This window comes from Sciurus vulgaris, assembly GCF_902686455.1.
Source record: "Sciurus vulgaris genome assembly, chromosome: 9".
Taxonomy (NCBI): Eukaryota; Metazoa; Chordata; class Mammalia; order Rodentia; family Sciuridae; genus Sciurus; species Sciurus vulgaris.
In genome coordinates, this window is record NC_136469.1 from 46,403,208 (window position 1) to 46,430,627 (window position 27,420).

General features: G+C 34.5%; 1 protein-coding gene across 16 annotated transcripts in view; it reads left to right on the forward strand.

Annotated features, from left to right (window-relative positions):
* The window catches only part of CAMK2D (calcium/calmodulin dependent protein kinase II delta), a 338,382-nt gene that overhangs the window by 171,472 nt on the left and 139,490 nt on the right, over positions 1 to 27,420 (forward strand). For all 16 annotated transcript variants that reach the window (XM_079154639.1, XM_079154649.1, XM_079154647.1 and 13 more), the window contains exon 4: positions 18,114 to 18,168. In XM_079154639.1, coding sequence (XP_079010765.1) covers positions 18,114 to 18,168 — 55 coding nt within the window. The remainder of the gene's footprint in view (positions 1 to 18,113; positions 18,169 to 27,420) is intronic.

A 27,420-nucleotide genomic window follows, 5' to 3' on the forward strand; every position in this document is an offset into this window, starting at 1 on the left:
TTTATCAATGTTTTTCTTCATTTCTCCATTTAGATGTATATTTGACATTTCTAATTTTCTCCCATCTTCTCAATCTGCTGCTTCTCCTCCATTTTTGCCTATTTCAGTATACTAGTTACTTGGAGTGGGGAGGACTTAGATCATACATTATTTCTCTCTTCTTGCATCACACCTTGTCTCTCAGAGGTTTCTGTCAGCTATACTTTCAAAATATGTCTGAAATCTGACCACATCTGCACCTCAAAACCACCACCCTGGTTTGAAAGTCTATAATGTTTCACCAGACTTTTTACATGTGTGTCTTTATGTTTCTTCCTTTGCTTGCTTATAGCATATCTTTTACACATCAATCATGTTGTTGTTCTTAAAACATGCAGAACACATCATCATGTCCCCAGGACCCTGCAGTGAATTCCCAGCTACTTCAGGGGAAAAGCCAAAGCCCTAATCATGACCTGCACCAAACCCAGCATGACACCCTCCCACACATACACACCTCTGACCTCATCACCTGCTTGTTAACTCTATCCCAGACACACTGCTTTCTCAACCAGGTCAAGTATAGTCTTGCCTTAAGACCTTTGAACTTGCCACCACTCTGTCTTCATCTGATCTTTCCTTAGGCATCTCATGGCTTGCTCTATTTGTTTTATTCTGATCTCCCCTTAAAATTCACCTTGTGATTGGTGATACCGTTCCCAAGGCCTTCCTACCTGCCTTCTCCTGGTTATTGGCCTATACTCTGTACCTACTTTGTTTTTCAGAGCATTTATCACTTTCTTACACCCTATTTGTTTACCTATTTGTTTTACATTACTAAGTCTTCCCACACTTTAACCCATGATTTGTGAGATCAAGCACATTCATTTTATTGCCTGCTATATTCTTAGTATTGTACAGTATTTCGTACAGCGTGCAAACTTGATGCATATTTACTGGAAGAACAATGAATTCATCATCAACAGCTCTCTGTTGACTACCTACTCGCTGTCTTCAACATTCTGTCAATTAAAGAAGGCACATACAAAGAAGAAGAAGACAAGTTTGATCTTGCTGCAGCCTCTTGTGTCTGTTCCATTGACCACCAGACATCCTACTGACTAGGCAGGTGGTCTCTTCCTCATTGTCCCACATGCTTGGTCAGAGAGGAGTGAGAACTCAACTTTGATCAAAGACATACAGAAAAACTTTTAAGAAAAGGCTCAGTGCGGTGAAGTATTTTTGTAAGTCAGGGGATGGTAATTTGGGGGGTAGGAGGTTGAAAATCAGATTTCTCAGCATTTCTTTGGTGCCTGTGTGATGATTATTGGTCACAACAGGTCCAAAGTTTGATTTTCCATTTATCTTGGAATTACATTAATGTGGGCTTATCCTTCACCAAGAGAGGATTCGTTCAGGAGACTAATTTAGAACCAACACACTGATGGACTGATACCAGAATCCATTTATTCCTGCAATAAGCATTTACCTTATTTCTTAAATGTGCCAGAATATGCTAGTTGCAGGGAGTACAGATATCATAAATGTAGTACCAGTTTTCAAGGAACACATTACCTTATGGGCACTACCATGTTGTTCCACTTGTATAAGACTTCACATTAGAGGACAAAGCATATTTTATATATTTGTATATATGAATGTGTGTGTGTATACATATATATATACACATAAACGATATGTTTATGTAACACACATACACACACACTCACACACACACATACACACACAGCAAGAGTAAAGGAATGTGCCCAACTTTTTAACCAAGTGAGAATGTTCATTGTAGCTGATTAAGAAACATAAGGACAATAGCAAATTATTATTATTAATTATTTTGTACCCAGGATTGAACCCAGGGATACTTGATCACTGAGCCACATCCTCAGTCCATTTTTGTATTTTATTTAGAAACAGGGTCTCACTAAGTTGCTTAGTGCCTCACTCAGTTGCTGAGACTGACTTTGAACTCATGATTCTCCTGCCTCAGCCTCTCAAGCTGCTGGGATTACAGGCATGTGATACCATATGTACCACCATGCCCAGGACAACAGCAGATTCTTATTTTCCATTTTACCATTTTTGATTTCAGTCAATTAATAAAAATGTCTTTATCTTATACCAAGTATGTTACAAGATTCAGTTTGTTTCTTTTTTTTTTTTTTGTTTTTTTGCATTGGTTAAAATTCAAGGAATGCTTCCATGGTACTACTTGGCTGAAAATTTGACATCTGATTTTCTTTTTATGGTTATATATCAAACAAATAGGATATGTTATTTCCAAGATGGTTAAACTTACTCAAGGTTGATTGAGTTTCATATTTTTATTTCATTTGATAACTTTTACTATGCCCTTCCCTTAACATTCTCTGAAGTGAGGCTGAAAGGACTATAAAATTTAAGGGATAGAGAGTCCCTCCCTCTGTAATTCTTGAATCCTGAGCAACTGGCTTTTGAACTTAGGATGACTAGAGTTTCTACAGTAGAGACTGGTGTAGGTAACATTCTAGGGAAGCAACCTCTTAACTCCCTGGTGTTAGAAAGGGTAGGTCCTTTAGGGAACAGCATGAAACCCTGTTTGTATAAAGTACAAATAAGAGATTTTCTGTAAATACTTCTGGACCAAAGAAGGCCTTGGAATTCTGGCTCCTGTGTTGTTGTTTATGTGTTTTAAAACAATGAGAAGCTCCATGAAGGTGAGTGATAACAAAACTAAAGAACAAAAGACTGAAATAGGGCTGGGATGTAGCTCAGTGGTAGAGCTGGGCACATGCAAGGCCCTGGGTTCTATCCCCAGCACCAAAAAACAAACAAAAATCTAAATATCCTTCCAAAGGGTTGGTTAGTGGATGATGGGATCTCATATACATACAATGTGATCCTATTCACCAATTAAACTCACATGTATATGTAAAACTATATAAATATATACAAATAGATAAATACATATATGTACCTCTGTATACATATATAAATATTTATGTATGAATATGTGTATTTATCTTATTTAACATTAGTCAATCCTCCCATTTTTTAACATAAGCTCAAATGGGACTATCTCATCTATATCTCAAATATGTATATATGATACAGAAATATATCATCTATCAATCTATTGTAGATTTGCTAATTACAATAATTAATTGGGAGAACCAGAAAAAGGGCAAAGCTATTTCAGAAAAGCATAGGAGTAACAGTTACCTCTAGTCACTAAAAGGAAGAATACAATCCTGTGATTGCTGCACAGCTAAACTGGTTATGGCTGTAGATAATAACACCATAACGCTTTAGAATCATTTACTTTGTCACAGTGAAATACCTTAGTTCAGACTTTTCTACAAGTAGGAAATACCTCCATCAGGCATCCTTCATATTTTCTTTTGCTTTGATTTTTTTAAATGTTTCTTAATTATGTAAAAACCATTCTCATGTTCACGGGCTGTACTAAAACTGGCTGCTGACCTAATTTTGCCAATTCCTGTTAAAGCTTAATCAATAATAAATAGTAAAACAAAAGTACCTACCATAGAGAATTAGATAATTCTTGGTTTATATATATATATAGATATATATACACATTTCATATATATTTATGGAGTGATGGCACATGCCTGAAATCCTAGTAACTTGGGAGGTTGGAGCAAGAGTATCCAGAAGTTCAAGTTCAACTCAACCACTTAGCGAGGCCCTAAGCAACTGAGACCCTATCTCAAAATAAAAACATAAAAAGGACTGAGAATGTAGCTCGGGGAAAGCACCCCTGCATTTAATCCCCAGTACCAAAAGAAGAAGAAAAAAGAATGTATGTATATATATTTTTTTCTTAAATAGAGTTGTTTGGTGCTATGAAAATATTTACTAGGTGTATATGAATCTAATCAAGATAATCAGTTAAGTGGGGAAGTCTATGCTATTTAAATGACTGCAGAATCAAAGGTATCATTTTAAGTGTGTCCATTCTCTAAAAGACAGGTGGGCAGCTCAGTGCCAGCTTGTTTGGAAGGGCACGGGTGATTTTCTCAAAGAAGTAATGTTTAAGATAAGCTCTGAAGGATAGGGGTTCACCCTGAAGGGAGGAAAGAGAACAGCAAACCAAAACACTGGCAGTAGAGGTGTGGCTTCTTGCGAGATGACTGAAAGAAGACCCTGGTTGTATGAGGGAACTGGAGGGGACAGTGGGAGGATGACTTGAGGGAAGTGGCAGAGGTGTAGGGCCTTGGGGTTGGGGTGACCACACTAACCTCTTTTCCAGGAGCTGTCCTGGTTTTCTGGTATAAAAATTAGTTAGCCTCTTTCACTCTCAAAGTGTCCCAGTTTGGATGATAAATTATATGATAAGTGGGTCAGGTTAAGGCGCTTGCTCCTTAACATAAAATCAATAGGAAACATTGAAGATTTTATGCTGGGTGAATGTGATGCAGTCAGATTTACAGTTTGAAAGGATGGCTGCCTTGTGCCTAATGGATTTGAAGCAGGCCACCGAGAGTTCTCAATGGTTGTTCCCAATTTGTTTTTCAGGTTAAATTGTTAGATTTTCTCAATAGAAAGTTGATTCAGGAATAAAAGAAAAATCAGGTAACTATGCTATTTGGAATCGTTGGATCTTTGAATAAAGACAATTGATTTAGTAGCTATAGATGAAGACATTTTCTAGTTCATTTAGTTAAAACCTATGGTTTGTTTGCCACATGGTCACGTTGTGTTGTGTTCAGATAGGAGTGGATGATGAGAAGACCATATGGTGACACCATCAAAATATGCCTTAGCTGCAAATCCAATAATTTAGAATACAGAATAACAAAATTAGTAAAGGGATTTTGTCACAGTGATTTGGAGAGGAAAGCCCATGACTGACTTGTTTATAGTGGTACTCCAGAAAATTTGCTGTATGACTAAAAGTATGTGGCATCCAATAACTGTTTCTTATGGACACTGTGCTCTTTCTTAAAAATTTTAGGTACAGCCAGGTGTGGTGGTGCATGGCTATAATCACAGCAACTGAGGAGGCTAAAGCAGGAGGTTCTTGAGTTCAAAGCCAGCCTCAGCAATTTCGACAGACCCTAAGTTACTTAGCGAGACCCTGTCACTAAATAAAAAATAAAAAGTGTTGGGGATATGACTTAGTGGTTAAGCACCCCAGGTTTTCAATCTCTGGTACAAAAAGAAAAATTGTAAGTGCAACGATTCATGAAGGTCCTTAACATTTATACCATTGACTTAGAACCTCTGAATGAAGACTCTAGTCAAGATTATAGAGCTAAAATATTTACCTGTAATATTGAAACATATCTCCTATTAGTGGGTTTTGTTTTGTTTGTTTTGTTTTGGATCAGGGTTGATGGAAAGTTTGACAAATATTTTGCTAAGGACTATTTTGGCAAAATCAGTTTCCATCAAAAAGAGAATTAATGCCATGTAGCTGCTTTTATTGAGAAGAAATTAAAATATACCTACTATATTCCTTTTTGCTCTTTTAGTATTCCAATTTGGCAAATAAAAATCAGGAAGAAAACATAATTAAAATGAACATTCAAACTAAGCATGAAGATATTAAAATCTTTATAATATTGATGAATAAAATCAGAGTATTTATTATCTTATAATTTAGATGCTGTAAACATAGGACATATGTATAAAGATTTAAAATCACAATAACACTTTAATAAGGCTTAGAACTTCCCTGGAGTATTATAATAACGAAATGACAGAAACTCATATTCCTTAAATTTGGTCATTAAAATTTACTTAAAACATGTCTCTTCTAGAAAAGAGAAATAAATGTGAAAACTTATCAAATATGAGCAAATCTTTAGTATTTGAATAACCATTGGGTAATACCTAGACATTAAGAAAACTGCCAACTTTTAGTGCCTTTTGAGTTTTTCCCCTTTGATTATGAAATCATAAATCTGATGTTATAATACTTACAAACTGCTCTCTGCTAAGATACTTCAGGCTTAGTTCATTTTGCGCTGCTAGAATACAATACCTGAGACTGGGTGATTTTTAACAGTCAGAAACTTAGTGGCTTTTGGTTCTGGAGACGGGGAAGTCCAAGATGGAGGGGACAGAATCTGATGACGGCCTTCTTATTGCAGCATGCTGTGACAGAAAGACAGGGAGGTGTAAGAAAGAAAAAGGGCAGAGGTTGAACTCTAGCTGCCATAAGGAACCCACTCCTGTGAAAATGTTAAATCCATTCACCCCACCCTCATTAGGTGGATGCTGGCCTCCCAGCACTGTTTCATTGAGGATTGAATTTCCAGCATGTGCTTTTGGGGAGGACAAGTTCAAACCATAGCCTCTCTAAATGTTCATTTCTTCTGTTTGTGCTGAGTGCAGTCTAGCTTCTTTTGAGTGTGCTGCTATACCTGTAATGCTGGAAACCGTTGGCTGTTTTCTCTTTCTTTTACATTCCATCAAGCCTGGTGTGGGTAGATGTTTTCTTGCACTTCACTGCTTTTATAAAACTACTTTTATCACCTCCTCCCTCATCTTCCTTTATTTCTGCTCTTTCACTATCCCATCTTTGAAACACATTTTCTCAAATTATTACACCCTACACTTTAGTATACCAGTGTTCTATCAGTTTCTTGGTACGTCCCCTCATTTTTTTTATTATAAAACAAATAAGCTTACTAGCTTTTCTTCTCTATCTCTCTGCCATCATTCCTTATGGTTGTAATTAGCCATATAGATTATTCGTTACACTATTTCCCTCTGATAATCTGTCTTCTATCAGCAAGCCTGTCCTCTATGCTAGGGTCAACAAACTTTTCTGCAAAAGCAAAATAATAAGTATATTAAGTATCCTGGCTATAAGTCTTTGTTGCAAATGCTAAACACTGTAGTCCTAGCTTGAAAGCAGTCATATATAATGCATATACAAATGGATGTGGCAGCGTTCCAAAAAAAAACTTTATAAAATTAGATGCTCAGAACAGCTGAATAGGGACGTGAAGGAGATGAGATAGGAAGCTATGTGAATATCTGGGGAAGAAAGAGTTCCAGGGAGAAAAAATGGCAAGTGTAAAGACTGAGGCAGGTGCTCACCTGGAGTTTTCCAAATACAGCAAGGGAGCCAGCATAATAGGAGCACAGTGGGTCAGGCAAAGAACAGTAATAGGAGAGGCCAGGGAGACAATTGGGGAAGGGATATTTTAGGCCATGAATGGAATTTTGGCTTTTATTCAGAGGCAGTGGAGAGTCATTGGAGCTGTTATGAGTAGAAGGACAATAATCAGATTTAAGTTTTAATAGGATTGTCTGGATGCTGTGATAAAGACAACGAGAGGGCTGGGTTAGAAAAACTAAAATAATATAGGAGTTGCCTGAAATATGACACAGACCAGGCTGGTAACAGTCGAGGAGATAAAAAGCTAACAGGCTAATAACAGTAGAAAAAGTGAAAAATGGCTAGATTTTATACACACACACACACACACACACACACACACACACACACACACACACATAATTGTATATATAAAATATATATTTTCTCCCTAGTACATATTTTGAAGAATTTGCTTTCAGTTTGGACTTTCCTCTTATAGAAAGAAGTCAAGAATTGCTCTGAACTTTTATCCTGACCATCTGGAAAAATAGAAGACTAAGGGTGGAACATTATTTGGGGTCAGGGGAAGATCAGAAGTTCTTTGGGCTTGTTAGTTCAAAATGTCTATGAGATAATCAGATATATCTATGAGATAATTAATGTTTGTGATAGCTGACATTCATTATAACTTGCTTAATTTCTTGATAAATGGATAACCACTATTTACTTTAAAAATAGAAATCATTGACCTAGGCTGAACTAACTGTTCCAACCAAAAATACAATACCAATTACCTGATGAATGCAGTCTAATGTGAGAGTGTCTGTGACTATATTTACCAATAGTGTTTATTATTGCTGTGGTGTCTAATTCGTGAATAACTTCCATGTTTTTTCCTGATTGTGAGTCTAAGATCACAGTTTTTTCCTATGTGTTTCATTTGCATAAATTATCCAGAGAAATAAACTGATGTTTTAAAATACTTTTAGCATAAAAATTTAGAGAAAGATGTTACTACAATAAAATATTTAATATAATGTGATTATTCAGATTTACATTGCATTTCTTATTATTTTAGTAGAATTTTGAACACATCTTTCCTGCTTATAGAGCAAATCTAGTTTGGAAAAAAATGATTTTGGCAAGAAATAAATTCTCAGAAAAGGATTTGAAAGATGAGAGGATTTGGGCTGGTGGATCTCTAGGGAAAATTCAGTTGTGAGTGTTAAGATAACATGGTAGTCGGTTGCAAAGAGAGGATGATCTAATAAGTTTTCCAATCATTCTATTCTTTAAGGGCTGAGTCAGAAAAGCAACTCATCTGCTCAGTTAATGTTTTAAAGAATTTGGCAAGATAAATGTTCTAAGTTTTCTAATTATTCATTTAAAACAATTCTAAAGTAAAATGAGGTCTGTTATGTTCTAAACTTTAACTTGTTGGAATGTTGAATAGGGAAAAGTCTCACAATTAAAGAGATCATATCAAATTTGAATTGGTAATAACTGTATTCTTTCTTTTCCATGTTGCTTATTAGCCATACCATTCACTAATAAAGGAAGGTAGAAACTTCAAGTTGTAAGGACCTTATTGGATGCTCCTTAAAGGATCCTCTAATCCAGTGTTTATTTTTTACTGTGACCTGGAGTTTAAAAAAAAGAAAAAAAACTATCACGACCACGTGCAAATTTGGTGTGTGTGTGTCTTGAAGTTTCACAAAAAATGGTTTCCTTTCAGATGAATTTCACGTCATTATGTTCTATTTTAGTTTTTTTTCTCCTTAAAAGTTTGTTCTACTTTTCATTGCAGAAGTAATATCTGTCCATCAGTGAGAGGTTTACCACTTCAGGAATACCTTTACATTTCCTTATATTACTGACTGCTTCCCTTACTTCTTCCATATTCATTGAAACTTCTTATGAGTTTCAGAGAGTTAAGATAGGCCAAGACAGCAGACTCTTTCTTTTTGAGTCTTTTTGCTGATAATGACATCCATGAGTGATGATTGGCTTGGTATAAATATTGGAAGATGTAATAACAAAAGATTAAGACAAAAAGAAAGGAACAGAGTTGGAACCACCAATTGAAGTACATAAAATGATATTGATGCAAAACTATAAAAGGGAATATTTTTCTAAATAAAAAACACTTGAAATGAGTGCTAGCTTTTCCAAGAAGTGAAATCACTTTTCCAGAAAGCAAATTAAAAGTGAAATGGACTCAGGCAATTAAAAGATGCAACAAAAATAAAAGAAAATGAACATTTCATGTATTACTGTCTGTAATTTAATTTCTCCTTATATAAACATTTAAAATGATCAGACAAAGGTTTTAAATGGATTATCTATTTATTATTCTATTTCTTTAGCCATCTGAGATTTTATATTTAGTTACAACATTTTTATTCCACAATAAAGAACAGATTATTCTCTCCTGTTGTTTGTTCTGTCATGTGATCAGTGTGACTAATAATCATATCTCTGTACTTCCTACCCTCTACTTAGGTTGAAATTCTCCCAATTTTGACCAGCCAGGAACCCTGTTGAATAATCTGCTTTGTAACTCTAGCTCTGGCCTACTAGAAGACATCATAGTTTCCCCCTAGTCAGCTCTGGATGTTACTACCTGATCCTATAAATCTCACAGATAAGAGAAACTTCTCTAAACTTGAATTTGAATCTTGAGTCAGGAATGGAATGGGAAAACTAGAGTTGATTTGCTGTGCTTTCGAGACTGATCTGGGATCCCATGACATTTTTTTTGTGTATTTTTAGAATAGTTTTTAAATTAATATGCATGGTGTTCTTCATTAAGTTTTACATAATCCATTAGAACAGGTTATTTCAAAAATAACAATTTTTATTGATTGATCTTAAGTATGAACAGTGAATTGTTTTTAAATGTAATTTAATGTTAGGTAATATTTTTTAAAAAATAGATTTTCTCATCACTATGGAGGATATATTTGAAATTTTATTAAATAAATTTTCAGTTTCTGGGTAATGAGTTTATTTGGCACTTACTATTGGGCCATATTGCTAACTACTCTGTCAAAAATATATACCCTTAATGTAGCTTTAGAAATGCATTCATATATCTAAAATTAGAACAGACTGGCTCTGTACATGAACAGTTTGTTTTTCTTAACCAATTAAGTCAAAATTCCACATTATACATGTCCAAATTCTAAAAGCAATCATGTTAAGATAGGTAAAGAAAATCAAAGTATAATGTTCTATAGGACTACTGAATTTAACAATAACAATAAAAGACTCTATTCTATATATTTATATCTATGTATTCTTCCTCAATGTAAATACAATGAACAATATACATGGATTTATATTTCAAAGAAATAAGCCGCATTTCTTTTTCAAATGTATTTAATACATTTTATATTGGAAAGACAAAAATAAACAGCTTCATTTTATTTACTGTCTTGTGCTGTATGGAAGTAGAGCTTAAGGAAAACAAAGCTCATATGCATATTTGTCTTCAATATTCTACAAGTATTAGGATTTGAATTTGGGTCTTCAGTGCTTCTGTGTTATCTGTTTGAGATTTCTTTCTGGAAATGACCAGCTTTGTCACAGAAGACCTGGTAGTAGATGATTGAGCTGGAATTTCTCTAGTGTGCTGCCATTTGACTGTTAAAATATTTTAAAACTAGAATAATTTTTTTAAAAAATTTACAAATGAATTCAATATTGGCATTCCTGTTTGAGAGAAGACTTGGCGTATTACATGACCTAACTTGGCCAGTGCCTGCTCTAGCTGTGAATGATAATGAACTACTGATGGGAATATAAAAAGGATCTGACTTACAAGCTGCCAGTTTTATATTCCAGTATGTGAACCAGATCCAACTACCTCTATCCTTACAGCACAACGCATAGCTAAAAATGCAAAATCTGCCTCATTTATAACCAGAACCGTTGCTCATAATGACAAACAGTGATTATGAGGCTGCAATACAATCTGTTCTCTATGAATTACTTTATTAGTATTATGATAACATTGACAGCACTGCCCCACCGTGTTTCGTTTTGGAGAATTATACTAATTCTTTCATAGTTTCTAAGCCAAACTCGTTCTTTTTCTGCTGAAAACTGTTCATGATATGGAAAGAATTATATGAGAGAAGGTGTGATCAATTCACATTCAGAATTAAGTCTTTTCTGTTTATCTATTGTTGCCTACAATTTCCATTCCACGCTCAGTGACTTCAGTTGACATCAGTGTATTATTTGCAGCCAGTTCTATGGGGGTACAATCGGATGGTTCTTCTACTCAATAACTCAGGTCACTCAAGCTCTAGGAGTCCATCTCAAACCTACTAGTGATGGAACATCAGGACGACATCTCATCCTCCAGGGTTTGGCTCTATGTGGCCTCTTGTCTTTCAGTAATCTAACCTGAACTTCTTTATTTAATTTGAACTCCTTTTAAAAAATTATAGTTGCTAATGAATATTAATTATACCAAGTTAATGGCTTCACCTTGTGAACTTTCCATACATGAATATATTCCAGATTGGCTTGTACCCTCATTTCGGTCTGTCCTTCTCCCCCCCCCCCTCCGCCCCCACAATAGTCCTCTTCTGCTTTCAGGTCATTTTTATTTATTTTTGTATTTCTTTTCCTTCCTTCCTTCCTTCCTTCCTTCCTCCCTCCCCTCCTCCCCTCCCCCCCTCCGTCTTTCTTTCTTTTCTTTCTTTCTTTTCATTCCTTTCTTCCTTCCTTTCCCTCCCATCCCCTCCCTTCCCTCCCTCCTTCCTTCCTTCCTTCCTTCCTTCCTTCCTTCCTTCCTTCCTTCCTTTCCTTTCCTTTCCTTTTCCTTTCCACACAGATATAGAAATGTTAGATAATGGTCGAATTCTATGTCGGGTTTATTTTGCTTCACATTAGGCCCATTCATGTTCCGGCAAATCACATCATTTTATTCTTCTTTATGACTGAATAATTCTCCAACATTTATATGTACTATATTTTCTTTAACCATTCATCTTTAAATGGGCATCTAGGCTGATTCCATGACTTGGCTGCTGTGACTAGTTCCTTAATAAACATGCAAGTTATCTATTGTATGCTGATTTTATTTGATTATTATATGTAATCAAATCAGGACTGTTGTCACTAATTGTATTTTTAGATTTTTGAGGAACCTCCAGACTGTTTTCCATAGTGGGTTACTAATTGACGTTCCCACCAGCAGTGTATAAGGGATCCTTTCCCCCAACATTCTCACCAGCACTTGTTGTTTCAAAAGCTGGAATAAATTTTGACTTGAATTTACCTGATTGCTATAAAGATTTTAAGCATTTTTAGTATATTTATTAGCAATTCATACTTCTCCTTTTGACAAGTGTCTCTTTATATCTTTTGCCTATTTATTGATTGAAATACTTTTATTTTGTTGTTAACTTTTTGAGTTCTTTATACATTCTGGATATTAATCCTGTCAGGTTAATAACTGGCAAGGACTTTCTCCCATTCTATATATTGTCTCTTCACTCTGTTGTTTGGCTTTGCTGTGCAGAAGCTTTTTAATTTGATGCAATCTCATTTAATTCTTGCTTTTATTTCCTGAGCTATTGAATTCCTATTCATGAAATGGTTTGCCTGTGCTTGTATTTGAAGTATTTCTTCTATGTTTTCCTCTAATGCTTTCAGAGTTTCAGGTCTTACATTAAGGTCTTTGATATACTTTGAGTTGATTTTTATTCAAGGTGAGAGGTAGGATCTAGTTTCACTCTTTTACATGTGGATATTCAGTCATTCTAGCACTATTTATGGAAGAGGCTGTCTTTTCTCCAGTGAATATTTTTGGCAACTTGTTGAGAGTCTGATGGCTAGAGATGGCCCGGATTTTCTTGTGGGACCTCTATTCTATTCAGTGGTCTATGTGTCTGGTTTTACACCTGTACCATGGAGTGGTACGGAAGTAGTACTGAAACGTGGCTTTGTATCCTCTCAGTCGTTTTTGAAAGACAGTAAGATAATAAATCCCCATTAAAGAATATATTAACAACTTTTCCTTCTCCTCCTTTCTCCTCCTTACTCCTCCTCCTCCTCCTTCTCTTCTTCTTTGTCTTTTTTTTTTTAAATTTAAGACATGCCAGGGATTGAACTCTACCAGACAGCTCTGCCTCCAGCCCTTATTCATTTCCTTTTGACAAAACTGTTCTTAACATGTCATCAAAATGGATAAGAAGTGCCTAATAAGCAGTTTTGACATGTCTTCTTTTAGAGTTTAATTCTCCTACTCTTTTCCCTCTTCTTTTTGGCCCACACATTTCCACTTCCTATCAAACATTGTCTCTTCCCCACAGCCCCCGCCCCCACACACACTTCTTTTCTCAAGCTATCATAATATCTATGATATAGAAATGTTAATTTTTGGAATAATTTATTTAAAATTTATGATATTTTATATGTTGTGTAAGTTTTCAAAATTCTTTGACATACTAGAATTTTTAGTGTCTTAAATGCCCTGTCAGAAAAAATAGCTGAGTCGTTGGGAATTCTCATACTCCTGATTATGGAAAAATTACAATTTTTGAGGGATTTAGGAACTGTCTAGAAAGACAAATGTGAGTATTCCTGACTCTCTCTTAGACCTTCTTTCCATGTCCTCAAAACTATAGCATCACATTTTAAATGGACACTCAAAATGGATTTCCCATTTTGTGAACATAGTTTTTTCTTGGCACTGCTTTTCTTTATGTAGTCACAATGCTATTTTCTCTCTTTTCTTGTCTTTTCAATGTTACTTTACCTTGACAAATCAGTTCATATGCCACAAGGTATTTGGGGAGTAGTTTGTTGACGCATATATTTTAGGGCAGTCATATGCTGAATAAGAACAAAGCCTGTGAAATCACTCAGCTGTAGATTTTGGTCCTAGCCTGGCCATCTGCTAGTTGTTAACCTGGAAGTTTCTCTAATATCTCTTAAGTCTGTGCTCATTCATTTGTAAAAATCAGTAGAAAGTATCCTCATGGTCCTTGTATACACTACATAAAATAACTCTTGCAAAAATTAGTTGCATTGTGCCTGACACAATAAGCACTACAATTTTATATTGTATTGTATCTTTTAACACCTTAAATTAAATATTAAAATAAATAGGAAGCTTTTATCATATTTAAGTAAAACTTTCTTTTCTTAGATCCTGCAAGAGCCATGGTCCTATGTAGTCCCTTTTTTGTGGAGTTAATACTTAACTAACACTGTAGTGAAATCATACAAGAACATAGGACAGGAATACAAAGCAGTGATCCTATGATAATTTGAATTCAAACCACCAAATTAATAATATATATAGGAGGGAAAGCAAGAGAATTAGGCCATGGGTCAACTAACTTTTAGAAATTTAAATATTTAGGGGCATTTTTTTCCCTTTAAGTGTTCTCCATTTAAAGTTCTAGAATTTAAAATTTTATTTCAGATAACTCTAATATGGTTTCGTTTTGAAAACTCATTTATTCTTTTTTATTTTGGTACCAGGGTTTGAACCCAGGAGACTTAACCACTGAGTCACATCCCCAACCCTTTTCATTTTTTTTTATTTTGACTCAGGGTCTCTCTAAGTTTCTGAGGCTGACCTCAAACTTGCAATCCTCCTGCCTGAGTCACTGAGATTACAGGCATGCACACAGAACCCAGTTGAAAACTCATTTATTCTTAAACTCAGTTTTACCTTCGAGCAAACTTCAGAAAAGAAAGACTGCCAAGATACAGTTAGCCTGTTTTCTCAAATGCTTTTCTCATTATCTTCTTTAAAATTTCTCTCCAAAAATCATCGTAGGGACGACTGTAATTAGGCTAATTGTGTATGCCCATATGTGCAGCTTATGGAATAACAGAGAGCAGTCATAGCAAGAACAGGGCACAATCTGCCTCCAGCAGCAGCCACTATTTAACTTTCAGGGCTGGCCACACAAGTAGTCTTGGGCTAACAGCTGCGATGAACAGAGTAACAGAACGTCAGTCCTGTAGTTCCTTTGGTGTGAAAATAAATTGACAGTTATTTATAGGGAATAACTAATGTAACACCATGTAAAAGTAAACACATTTTGCAACCCTTGAAAAACTGTTAAAATGAAAAAAAAAAAAGGATGAAAGATGAAATGTCTTTTGATTGACAGCTAGCGCTTGGTGAGAAACTTGACTGTGACTGTAAAACTATATGGCAGAGGGTATAGACAGATCTTCAACTCTGACAATAGAGTGGAAGAGTTAAAATTGCACAAGGAAACCAATCCATCCTCAAGGTAATTGTAAACTTGTGGAATATCTCTGAGAAGATGATACCACATAGTTTGGTTAACAATATGAAAATTTGTGATGATTCCAAGTAATTCTGTTTTTCCAGTTTCCTGTGTTAAAAATAAAAAGGTTTGGAAGAAAGTAGGGAGGGTCATAAGAATGGAAGGAATAAAGGAAGTAAGTGGTGCATTGTAAACCCAACATCTTGGGAGACTTAGGCAGGAAGATCACAAGTTCAAAGCCAGATGGAGCAACTTAATAAGACCCTGTCTGAATTTTTTTTTTTTTAAAAAAAGGGTAAAAATTCCACTGTTACTGGAAAAAAATAATTAAATAAATAAAGAAAAAAGACAAATGTGTACATATTAATTCAAGTAAAGATGAGGCCAATTTTTCTACATCAGTACTAAAATTTATTCATAATTAATCTCACATGTCTAATGTCTACTTAGACATATCAGAGATAATTTTGGAATTGTGTGATACAAAAGGAGTGAACTTGGACACATGATTTGTTTTAAATCATTATCACATGTGTGCATCTGTATGTGTATCTTAAAGTGCCTGGATGCTTTTGTATCATACGTTTGATCATCAGGATTGCATCTTTGGACGACTCATGACTTGGTCAAAATCAATTCATTTTTGAATGCTTATCATTAATAAGTATTATTAACCTACTGGGAAATCAAACTAAGATAATTTTATTCCTGATATAAACAGACATTAGTACTGCTTCAAATTGCATCTGAAATATCCTGCTCAGCTCAGCTCTTCAACTTTCAGTTCTGCCAAGTGTGGTGACACATGCCTGTAAGACCAGTGATTTGGGAAGTTGAGAGGAGGATTGTAAATTTGAGGCCAGTTATAGCAATTTAGTGCCTCAAAATAAAATAAAAGGTCTAGGGATATGCTCCGTGGAAAGCACCCCTGAGTACAATCCCCAGTACTGGAAAAGCAAACAAACAACTCTCTGATCTGAATACCTGAGATTTCACTTCCACTGGAAGGTATTTTTTTCCTTGAGACGGTGGAAGAAAGTAAGGGAGCTTTCGTCTTGTACACAATGTAAATGTTACTCTTCATCTTAACTTGGATAACATGGGAACCTGCCTGAATTTCCAGAATAAATGTGTGAATTCTTTAAGTAGCCATATTATTATTTGAACTCATTCAAACATCAACTATGTTAGGCATCTCTAAATCTGTGTCATTCAAAAAAGTCAAGGAGTTATCAGACATGACCTGACTTTGTTTACGATGCTAACTAATCATGAGCCCACCGTATATTATCAAGTCAGGGCTTTCATTTTCTTCAGTTAGTGTAAGTTTCAGCAAAGGTAGTAGGTATCTCTGATATGAGCAAATTGGAGAATATACACAATTAAAATTACAAGAGAATTGCTTGCATGCCAATCATTTTATTTCAGGCAGATATAAGTTTCCTGAGCTTTGGTAAAAAACCTGGTATAGTAAACATTCAAAAATGACTTTATGAAAGACCATCTATTATGTGGCAGGTTTCTGTGTGGTGGTGTGATTAGTAAAATATAAATTTTAGTAGTATTGATGAGAAGGAAATTCTGCTGAAGAAGGGAAAGATATTTGCTTTAGTTAATACAGATAAAATATGCTGTGTCCATGTATTCAGGGGTGATCCTATGACAAACTAGCAAGGAAGTGGAGACTGGAGTGAGTCCACATTTCATGGCACTGAAGAGTGAAATAGAGTCGAGATCTAAGACTGAACTGCATGGGTCACATTCCCTGTTGATGATTCCTCCTCATGTTGAGACTGTAAAAACCTACATTTTACAAATAATTATCTACAGTTTTGGGTGAAACAAAAGTCTCTTTGTGCACCTTGGAGAAATTTTTGGAAAGGAATTCAGAAAAGACTTTTATAATGGGCTGTAAATGAGATCCAAAAGAGATAGAAGTGGATTGTAAAGAAATGAAATTGTACTAAGAGTATGAGCTTGGGCATTTACTGGGCACTATAGACTTCTTCTCTAAATGACTGTAATTTGTGTGATGACCTAAGTGGCTAATTCTTTTGAGTACACATAATAGCATAAATTATTAGCATTTTAAATTCAGAAGAATGATACATTGGTTTTAGCTAGAGTTATCAGTGCAAGTCTAGTTCACTGGAAAATTTATATGCATTTTAGGAACCAGTAGATTATTTTATCAGTGAAGTTCTAGCTAGTGACTTGGTATGAGTTTTGGTGATTTGAGTAGAGAAGTGGCGTAATAACCGTGTTTTGACAGGTAGATAGAAATTCCAGGACAAAAGGGAAGTAGGGGAAGGAAGACCAGTTACTAGACTTAACAATGATCTGTCTTGCTATCCCTGCTATAATGATCAAGGCATGACTTGGCAAACACTTGGATTAGGGAATGGCAAGAAGTGGAAGAAGTGCTAGAACCTGGTAATTTTGGGTATGTGTTATAATGATCATTAACATGTATACAGTATTTACCTGGCAATATGTGAATTCTTTTATTGTCTCATTTCATCACAACCATTTTAAGAAGAATAGATTCTGATATCATTGTAAGTTAAATAATTTTATTAAACTCACATAGTTAATAATTACCAGAACTAAAACTCAAATCTTAGGTCTGACTGAACTCAAGCCACATAGAGGATACTGACTTATCAGAGGCTAAAATAAAAAATGATCTTAACATTTCTAGATAGGAGCAGATGCCTATGAGGAGACTGGATTAATGTTGGTCATTAGTATAAATATAATACAAACTTTTTCTCTTACCTTTTTTTCTTTAGTGCGACTTCATGACAGCATATCAGAAGAGGGCTTCCATTACTTGGTGTTTGATTTGTAAGTACTTATTTAATGGTGTTTTGTTTGTTTGTTTTTGTTTTCATTTTGCTATTTGAAGACCATTTTAAATTAAACATTTTTTTATTGTGCAGTTCAAATTAATGCCCACTATAATATTTTTAAATGTTTTTCAAGTAACATTCAATTCTAATTCTTTTGAAAAAAGGTGACTACTCAGTAGCATTTTGTTTAAATTAATCTTCATAAACAGTCATAACTGTTTCCCTTTGCACTGTCCATTGTGATCTCACATGTAGTTTCAGTTTTACCTTGGGATAAAAAACTAGCTCACATTTGAATTTTTAAAGTATTTATGGGATTTATCAATTGTAAAAAGAAGACTCAAGAAAGAAACTAGGATTACCAAGGTTGATTTAAACTAATCAGGACTTTACACCAAGGTTCTAATAATAAGGATAGAGGGAAAATGTTGACTTCTGGCAGGAATAAGGGTAAACAAACAGACCACATACATTGCTGGTAGGAGTTTAAGAAGAACACACTTTCTGAAAATCAATCTGTGATTCTACTAATTCGGAGATTTTAAAATGTTCATATTATTTGACATAGTAATTTGATTTCTAGACAAGTCCATAGAAAGTATAACCTGAATCCAAGTTAAGTTTTATGCTGATAGATGTTCATGGCTTCCATTGTCCAAAAGGGGGTATGGGGCATGGGGGACAGAAAAGAAATAAAACAACTTAATAACAGAGAAATAGGTATATAATTGTAGTACATTTATATAATGGACTACTATTTAAGCTTTTAATGTGATGTTCACAGGAGTTTGGGGATATTAAAAAATTATTTCAAGTAATATGAGTCTGTATCAGTGTAATTTTTCTCTGGATACTTTAAAGATTTTTTTCCTATGTCTTTGGTTTTCAGATGTTTGACTATTACATGTCTTGGCTTGTATTTCTCAAGCGTTTATATCATTTGGGTTTGCTTAATCTCTTAAACATGTGGATTTATGTCTGCAAGACTTGGGAAAATTTTATACATTGCTTTCTTGAGTACTTACTTTTTTAATATCACCCTCTTTTTCCTTGCTTTTGAAACTGATGACATGAATGTTGGATTTTTTTGTTGGTGTTGTAGTCTCATAGGTTTCTGAGGCTCCATCAGTTTTCCCCTTCTAGTCTACATTTCTTTGTTTTTTAGATGGGATAATTTATATTGTTCTGTCTTCAAGTTTAATTGATTCTTTCCGTTATGCTGCTGAACCTATCCAGATTTTTTTAAAATTTCAGTTATTATATTTTTTTACTTCTACAATAATTTCCTTTGGATCTTCTTTGCTAAGACTTCTTTTTTTCTTTTTTTTCCCCCCCATTTGTTTTAAGTGTGTTCTTTGTTGCTCACAAAAGTTATATTTTTCTTCTTCTTTTTCAATAATGTCAGGGATTGAATTCAAGATCTCACACATGCTAAGTAAGCACTCTAGTACTGGGTTACACCCACAGCCCTTCAAAAGAATTTTTATTTGGTTGATTTAAAATCCTGTCAGATAATTCCAACAGCCTTGTCATCTTGGTTTTGCTGTCTATAGATTGTCCTCCCATTCAAATTTAGATTTCCTGGTTTTTGAAGCATTGAGTGATTTTGGATTATATCGTGGACATTTTGGGTATTATTTTATGAAACTCTATATTTAATTAAATCTTATTTTTAGCAAGCCTTTTCTGATACTACACCAGCAGGAATAAAAAGGTCTCCCCTTATAACTGACACATAATGGTGACACCAGATAGTTCCCTACTCAGCTTTCACTGAGTTGTGTTTCCTTATAGAAGAGGAATTATTTGTTTGTTTAATCACTGAGCTACATACCCAGCCCTTTTTAATTATTTTATTTTAAGACAGGGTCTCATTAAATTGCTCAGGACCTTGCTAAGTTGCTGAGGCTGGCTTTGAACTCATGATCCTCTGCCTCAGACTCCTGAGACACTGGGATTATAGACATGCATCACCCTGCCAGGCCTTGTTATTTCTTAAGTCTATTAAATAGACTTAATCCACAGCTATCCTTTGCTATGTAAATCAAGGTATAGTGTTAAAAACTGAGCTGTGTACTTCAGGCTATGATGAATGTTCAATGAAAAACACTTATGCAAATTCTCACTACCTAAGTAATATAATCTGAATTTGGTTTGATCACAGCTCTGTCAGGTAGAAACAACTTTCTCCACCTTTTTTTTTTTTTTAATCTCATTGTGTGGGAGCCTGTTAATTAGACTAACAAAAGGGAGATTAACCAGAGAGAGTGTGCTAAATTTGTATTAATATTTATGTCCATCGGAGTTAATAGAAAAGAAGTAAAACTCAAAGAAGCAGAGTCAGGGATTATATACCCTTTTAATGAAGGAACAAATATGGACTTCAAAAGACTATAAACTGCGGAAATGCTAGATACTGTGACATATGCATGTACTTCTAGCTACTTAAGAGGATGAGGCAGGATGATCACAAGTTTGGAGTCAGTCTGGGCAACTTTGTGAAACCCTGTCTCAAAATAACATAAAAAAGGATGGGAGTGTAGCTCAGTGGTAAAGCACTTTCCTAGCATACTTGAGTCTGTGGGTTCAAATCCTAGTACAGAAGAAAGAAGGAAGGAAAGAAAGAGTAACTATATAGGGGACCTAAGAGAAGAAGATGTCTTTTTTCAGTTAAATATGTTTATGTAAATTCATCTTGCTGTCAAATCCTCATCTTTTATAAAAGTCCCTCTCATTGGTACAGGGAAGTGGGGAGTGGGATAGAGAAAGGATACCTTCCACAGAGAGAAATTTGTTCCCTGATAAGGCAGATAAGGGGCAGGCAGAGAACTCTTCCAGCATCTGTTGATTCTCAGTTATGTTTAGCTCTAAATATTCCATAGGCCAAAGTGGCATATTGAGGGTGGTATATTCTGTATTAAAAATTACATAGTATAAATATATGAAAAAATGTTCAACAGCTCTAGCAATTAGAGAAATGCAAATCAAAACTACTCTAAGATTTCATCTCACTCCAATCAGAATGGCAATTATCAAGAACATAAGCAACAATAAATTTTGGCAAAGAGTGGGGGAAAAGCATATTCATACATTGCTGGTGAGAGTGCAAATCAATGCAACCATTATGGAAAGCAGTATGGAAATTCCTCAGAAAACTTGGAATGGAACCACCATTTGATCCAATTATCCCACCCCTTGGTTTATACCCAAAGGACTTAAAATCAGCATACTACAGTGACACAGCCACTTCAATGTTCATAGCAGCTCAATTCATAATAGCTAAACTATGGAACCAAACTGGATGCCCTTCCACAGATGAATGGATAAAGAAAATGTGGTATATATTTATGAAGGAATATTACTTAGTTTTAAAGAAGAATGAAATGATGACATTTGCTGGTAAATGGATAGAGTTAGAGAATATCATGCTAAGTGAAATAAGCCAAACCCAAAAAACCAAAGGCTGAATGTTTTCTCTGATATGTGGAAGCTAATTAACAATAAGGAAGAAAGGATAGGGAAGAAGAGAGTTACTTTTTTATTAGGTAGAGGGGAGTGAAGGGAGAAGGGGTATGGGGGAAGGAATGATTGTAGAGTGAAACAGACAGTATTACCTCATGTACTTGTATGACTGCAAGATCTATGTGATCCTGCAATATGTATAATCAGAAAAATGAGAAATTATACTCTAGTATGTATGATCTCTCAGAATGCTTAAATGCATTCTACTGTCATTACAAATAATTAGAACAAATAAAATTTAAAAATTTAAAAAGTGTTACATAGTAGAATATATTTCTTATGCATAATTTTTAACTTTAATGTAATTGGTAAAGAACAAAGAAAACAGTTCACATGAAAACAAAATGTGATTAACAAATACAGTGGATTATGTCTATAGCAGTGATGCTTGTTTGTGATGTGAAGAGACCTCTAAGATTGAAATTTTACATAAAAACCATTGTGATTTGAAATATACTGTGTCAGACAGCTGAACCTTTGCATCTAGAATGAAGAGCTGAGACCTCTCTTGAAGTATTTTTTAGTAAAATTTAAGATGTGGGTTATCCATAGTTCTCTTCAAAATCCTTTGTCAGTAAATGATTAGTGACCTGGTTAAACACGATCCAATCAGACACCCAGCCTTAGAGGCAGTTGAAAAGCAATGTTTAAAAGTACTGTTTTTCAAAGGTTATAAAGACAGTATAGTCTATATAAATACATTATTGCTAAAAATTATGTGATCATTATGGGGGAAATTGAGGAAGAGGAACTCTAAGTAGCTTTAGAAATACAAACATTTAAAATATAGTTTAGAAAAACAATGGTTTTAGAGATATCAATGAAATATTCACATGGGGCAATTGGAAGACACTTAGCCAAACAGTTCCAAGATAAAACAACTACTTGAATTCCTAAAGAAGGAATGTGCCTTGTGCTCCTCATTTTGAACTGGTTTTTGGCAGTGTGGTACTTGTGCATACTTCCCCTGGAATGTCAGCTATTCTGAATCTAATGGGAAGTTCTATTTTTATTAGGTACATTTAGTCATCTTCTAATGGGATACTTTTCACTTTGTAAAAAGCAAAACAAACAATGACATGAGTTCTGTGGGAAAAAAATAGTTTCTTCTTGTTGTTTTAAATGTATATATTTTATTCAGGTATCTCACTGCCATTTTCAACTACAAAATGTTTGTTCTACTCTTTCGCAAATAGACTCAGGAATCAGTGGGAAAGGCCTGAGTGAAAGCAAAGACATTTTCACAGCAAATAATGAACTTCCTTGCCTTGTTGAATCATCCTAGGGTCTATGCCTAGCGGGGGATGTGAATTTATCTGAAATCTAAGGAAAGACCAGAAAGTCCAGAAATGGAGTGAGATTGTAGTCCCAAAGGAAGAAGGCTTCAGGCAAACTTTGGCCTTTGGCAGGTGAGGCAGATCCTGTTCATTTCAAGGGCTGATGAAAAATAAGACTTTGATTAGGGCAGATACCCAAACATATATGTGTTGGTATGGAAAACCCATTTTTCCTCTACACATCTCAGGACATTGAATGGGGTCCTATAAATTAGACTGACAGAAAAAAGTTTTAATAAGATAAAAAACAAACAAACAGAAGTTTATTAACGTGTGCATCACATACATCATGTAGAAGAGAAATCCAAAGGAGTCAGTGAGAACTTGGGCTTATTTAAAGCATCTTAACAAAAGAACAATAAATTTTTAGGGAAGTAACAGCAAAGGAAAAGTTTCTGCTGGCAGTAAATTATGGAAAGGTCAATATAAGAGGGGAACTAATAGAAGATAAAGGTGGGTGTTAGTAAGTGGTGTGCTGCAGATTCCTGTGGTGCAAGGTTTTCTCTAGTGATCACAATCTGTCCTCACTGCAGAGAGTGGGTGGGACAACTTGACAAATTTATGTCCTTTTAGGCAAAAAGGGAAGACAGAGACTTCTCTGTTTCTTCTCAGTTGCCTTCAGCTGAAAAGAATTCTTATGACAAAGTGGCATGTTTTGGGATAGCGTGTTTTGCCGCCCTGGTGACATGCATTTCAGAAAGCTGCATGTCAGAGATAGGTATTATGTGTATATTGAGGGAATACATACAATGAAATATCGATTTATCACAGTGCTCTCTAAGCAATGGGTAAATGTATATCAGAATGGCACTTGAATTGAATTCATGTAATCTCCATGGGGAACTGAAGTAGGTAGGTTAGAATAAGGTTTATTTAAAAGTGTGCTGAGAATGACAACTTGATTTTCAATCTCAAAGATACCCAGAGCTAACCATTTAACATTATCATTTCTCTAAGTCCATTTTTCTTACATAATAGATGTCTCTGGGTCTAGATGAAAAATGTGTCAGACATCTTTCAAATCCTTTTTGTTTTGTGAATCCAGGCTGCTATTCTCATCAGTTTGAGGTTTCCGGTGGAATTAATGGAGCTCCTGATGTCATTTCTTAAGATTTCTTATGATTCTAAACTGTTAGAGAAAAATGCCTTTATTACATCTAATATGCAAAAGACCATTTCCCCCTAGCTAAAACACCTTTTGGCACATGAAGTACTTCCTTTTTTCTATGTTTTTAAAGTGTCTGTGTTTGTGTGCCCAGATTAGAAATTTCCATCAAATACATAACTGGTGCTTACTAAATGCTTAGGAGAAAGAAAAGCAGGAATTTTCAGCATTTTAAAATAAATACCTCATTTTGAAAATTCAAAAAGGAATACTTTAAGAGAATGTGATGTGCTATGTCCCACTTCCCCATTTTATCATATTTATATTGGCCCAGTCCTTATTATTAGGACAGTATTTATTTTGTGTATAGAATTATAACATAATATTTAAAATACCCTTTCAAACCACATCCATTGGATTAGGGAGCTGATACCTTTGTTAGTAATATCATGGCTAAAAATCAAGGGAGGAAGCTCTGTGACAGAGTGTTTACCTTGCTTTTTATGCATAAGGCCTTGGGTTCAATCCCCAGTATTTAAAAAAAAAAAAAAAGTAAGTGAAGTATAGATTAGATGATTCTTAAAAGTTCATGGTATAAGACTAATATGTAAAAGCTCTAAGAGTTACTTGGGAGTTTGGGAGAGATAGCCAACATTTATTCATTCAGGACTGTGAGGAAACAGAAGAACTGAAGTGGAGGCACACATAATCATATCCTTGGAAATATTCCTTCTTTCAACAAATATACACTTAGGATGCACTTAGTCTGCCAGGCTTTGCAGATAAACTGATTGAAAGGAAGGGAAACAATAATTTCTACCTTTAAAAAACACCTGAAAGCGACCTCACACCCATGATATTCATGGTGTTATTTCATCTATTAAAATATTTTGTTGCAGGACCAAAAAGTTTCCAATATTAACAAAACTTACAGAGATAATTTGCTGGTGTGGGCCATGGCCCTTCAGTCATCTCTGTGGTTACTTAGAATTCTTACATTGTGGTGAGTATACTGGTTTCATTTGACTGAATACCTTTTGTGTATCAATCATAACAAATTTTATCCCACTTGAAATCTACTTGGCATAGTATTTCATTTTATGTGTATCACTATAACAGTGTATATTCCAAACAGTGTAAAAGTATTTTCCCAATCAGATCAAAATATGAAGACATAATATTGGAAAAATAATTGCCCTGTCAGTGCACTATAAAGTAGAACTTGAATTTAACTTGAATTTAAGTCTGTAGCTTAAATTTCTGTTCAAGATATTGAAGAATAAATCAATAAATTACAATGAAGTATGACTTATGCCATGATATTTTGCTGTGTAAATGGGTTAAAGCAAAGAAAGATTTAGACTGGAGGAGGCTAGCCCATCTGGAAGTTACTGAAGTAATAATAATTTAAAAAACCAAAAAGTCTGACATGGTGATACACACCTATAATCCCTGCTACTGGGCAGATAAAACAGGAAGATTGCAAATTGGGAGCTGTCCTGGGAAATTTAGCAAGCTCCTGTCTTAAGATTAAAAAATAAAAGGCTGAGAATGAAGCTTAGTGGTAGAGGGTCCCTGGGCTCATTTCTTAATAATACACACACACACAGGAAATAAAGCTTATAATCCCTTGGAAAATACTTTTTAGAACAAAGGTAAGCCTATGAATTTTGGTTTTAGTTGGCAATTTCTATGCAAGAAACAATATATTTAAAATGGAATACCAGTACTATTATTTAAATATCTGTAAATGTACTACATTTCTTGTTTGTTTTTAGAAAGCAACTGTTTGAATCGAAAACATCTGGGTTATTTTTAAAATGGAATTTAATGTTCATTATAATGGCAATCTATGAATGTAAAACTTTGGTAAAACTGGTAGAAAATAAGGGTTTCACAGTTGTTATACTAAATAATTTCTTTGTTCTTGTAGTTGGAAAATTAACAAAATCATTAATGGTTCTGTTACATTTTTGAGGAAGAACATTTTAAATGACCATGATATTCTGTCTTCTTAATAGCAAGGGACAGAAATCCTCATGTGTTTGGTTCTTTTTCTGAGTGAAAGGCTAATTACATGATTAACTTCTTGTTTGTTGACCTGCTCCATGTTGGCAAAAATCCTACTACCCACCTCATAATTCATGATTCTTAATGAGACCTTTCAGTTTGTGTGGGATACAGTGTAACCTTGTCCCATGAGGACTCCAATTTATACCCTACAGAAGGAGGGGGGGTGCTCTTCGTGATGAGTTCCATTCGAGGTCATCTGAAGCATTGTCAGGGAAAATTGTCCCAAATTCCAAAAAGTCTATTTCTGTTTTGTTTATTCACTTTAGTAACATTTAATCATTGATGTGAATAAAGATTTCTTCCTGATAATAATTACCCTCATAATAATTTAAATTCTTTATTGTAAATCTGATTTTTTTTAATGTCAGTTGGTAATCATATTCATTTTAATGAAGTAGAAGAAAATTTATGGAAGACATTATCTTTTTCCATTATATTGCCTTTACAATTTTGCCAAAGATCAATTGACTGTATTTATGTGAGTGTATTTCTAAATTGTCTGAGTTTTTCTTAGCTATTTTCACACTGTCTTGATTAATGACTATCCAGTAAGTCTTGAGTAGTGTAAGTTCACTGATTTTGTTCTTTTCATTCAATATTTCATTGGCTATTATGGATCTTTTGGCTCTCCACAGAAACTTTAGGATCATTTTGTGTGTATCTGAAAAATACCTTGATGAGATTTTGATTGGGATCACCTTGAATCTGTAGATCAACTTGAGAAGGATTACTATCTTGATGCTATTGAGTCTTTCTATTCATGAATACATAATTACTTTCCATGTACTTAGTTACTTGATATCTTTCATCAGAGTTTTGTGATTTTCTTGTATAGATGTATACATATTTTCTTAGATTTGTAGGTAGTATTTCATTTTTAGGGGTACTAAATTAATGGCAATTTTTAAAAATTCAAATTCAATTTGTTCATTGGTATTATATAAAAAAGTGATTAACTTTTATATATTAGTATTGTATCCTGAAACCTTACTATACTACTTTGATAGTTCTAGGAGATATTTTGTTTACTCTTTTGAAATTTTTCCAAGGATGATCATGTCATTTTTGAACAATGACAATTTATTCCTTTCCATTCTGTTTACCTTTTATTTCCTTTGCTTATCTCATTGTATTAGTTGGTATGCTGTTGAAAAGAAGCTGTGAGTGGGGGATATACTTGCCTTATCACTTAGTGGAACTATCATCTTTA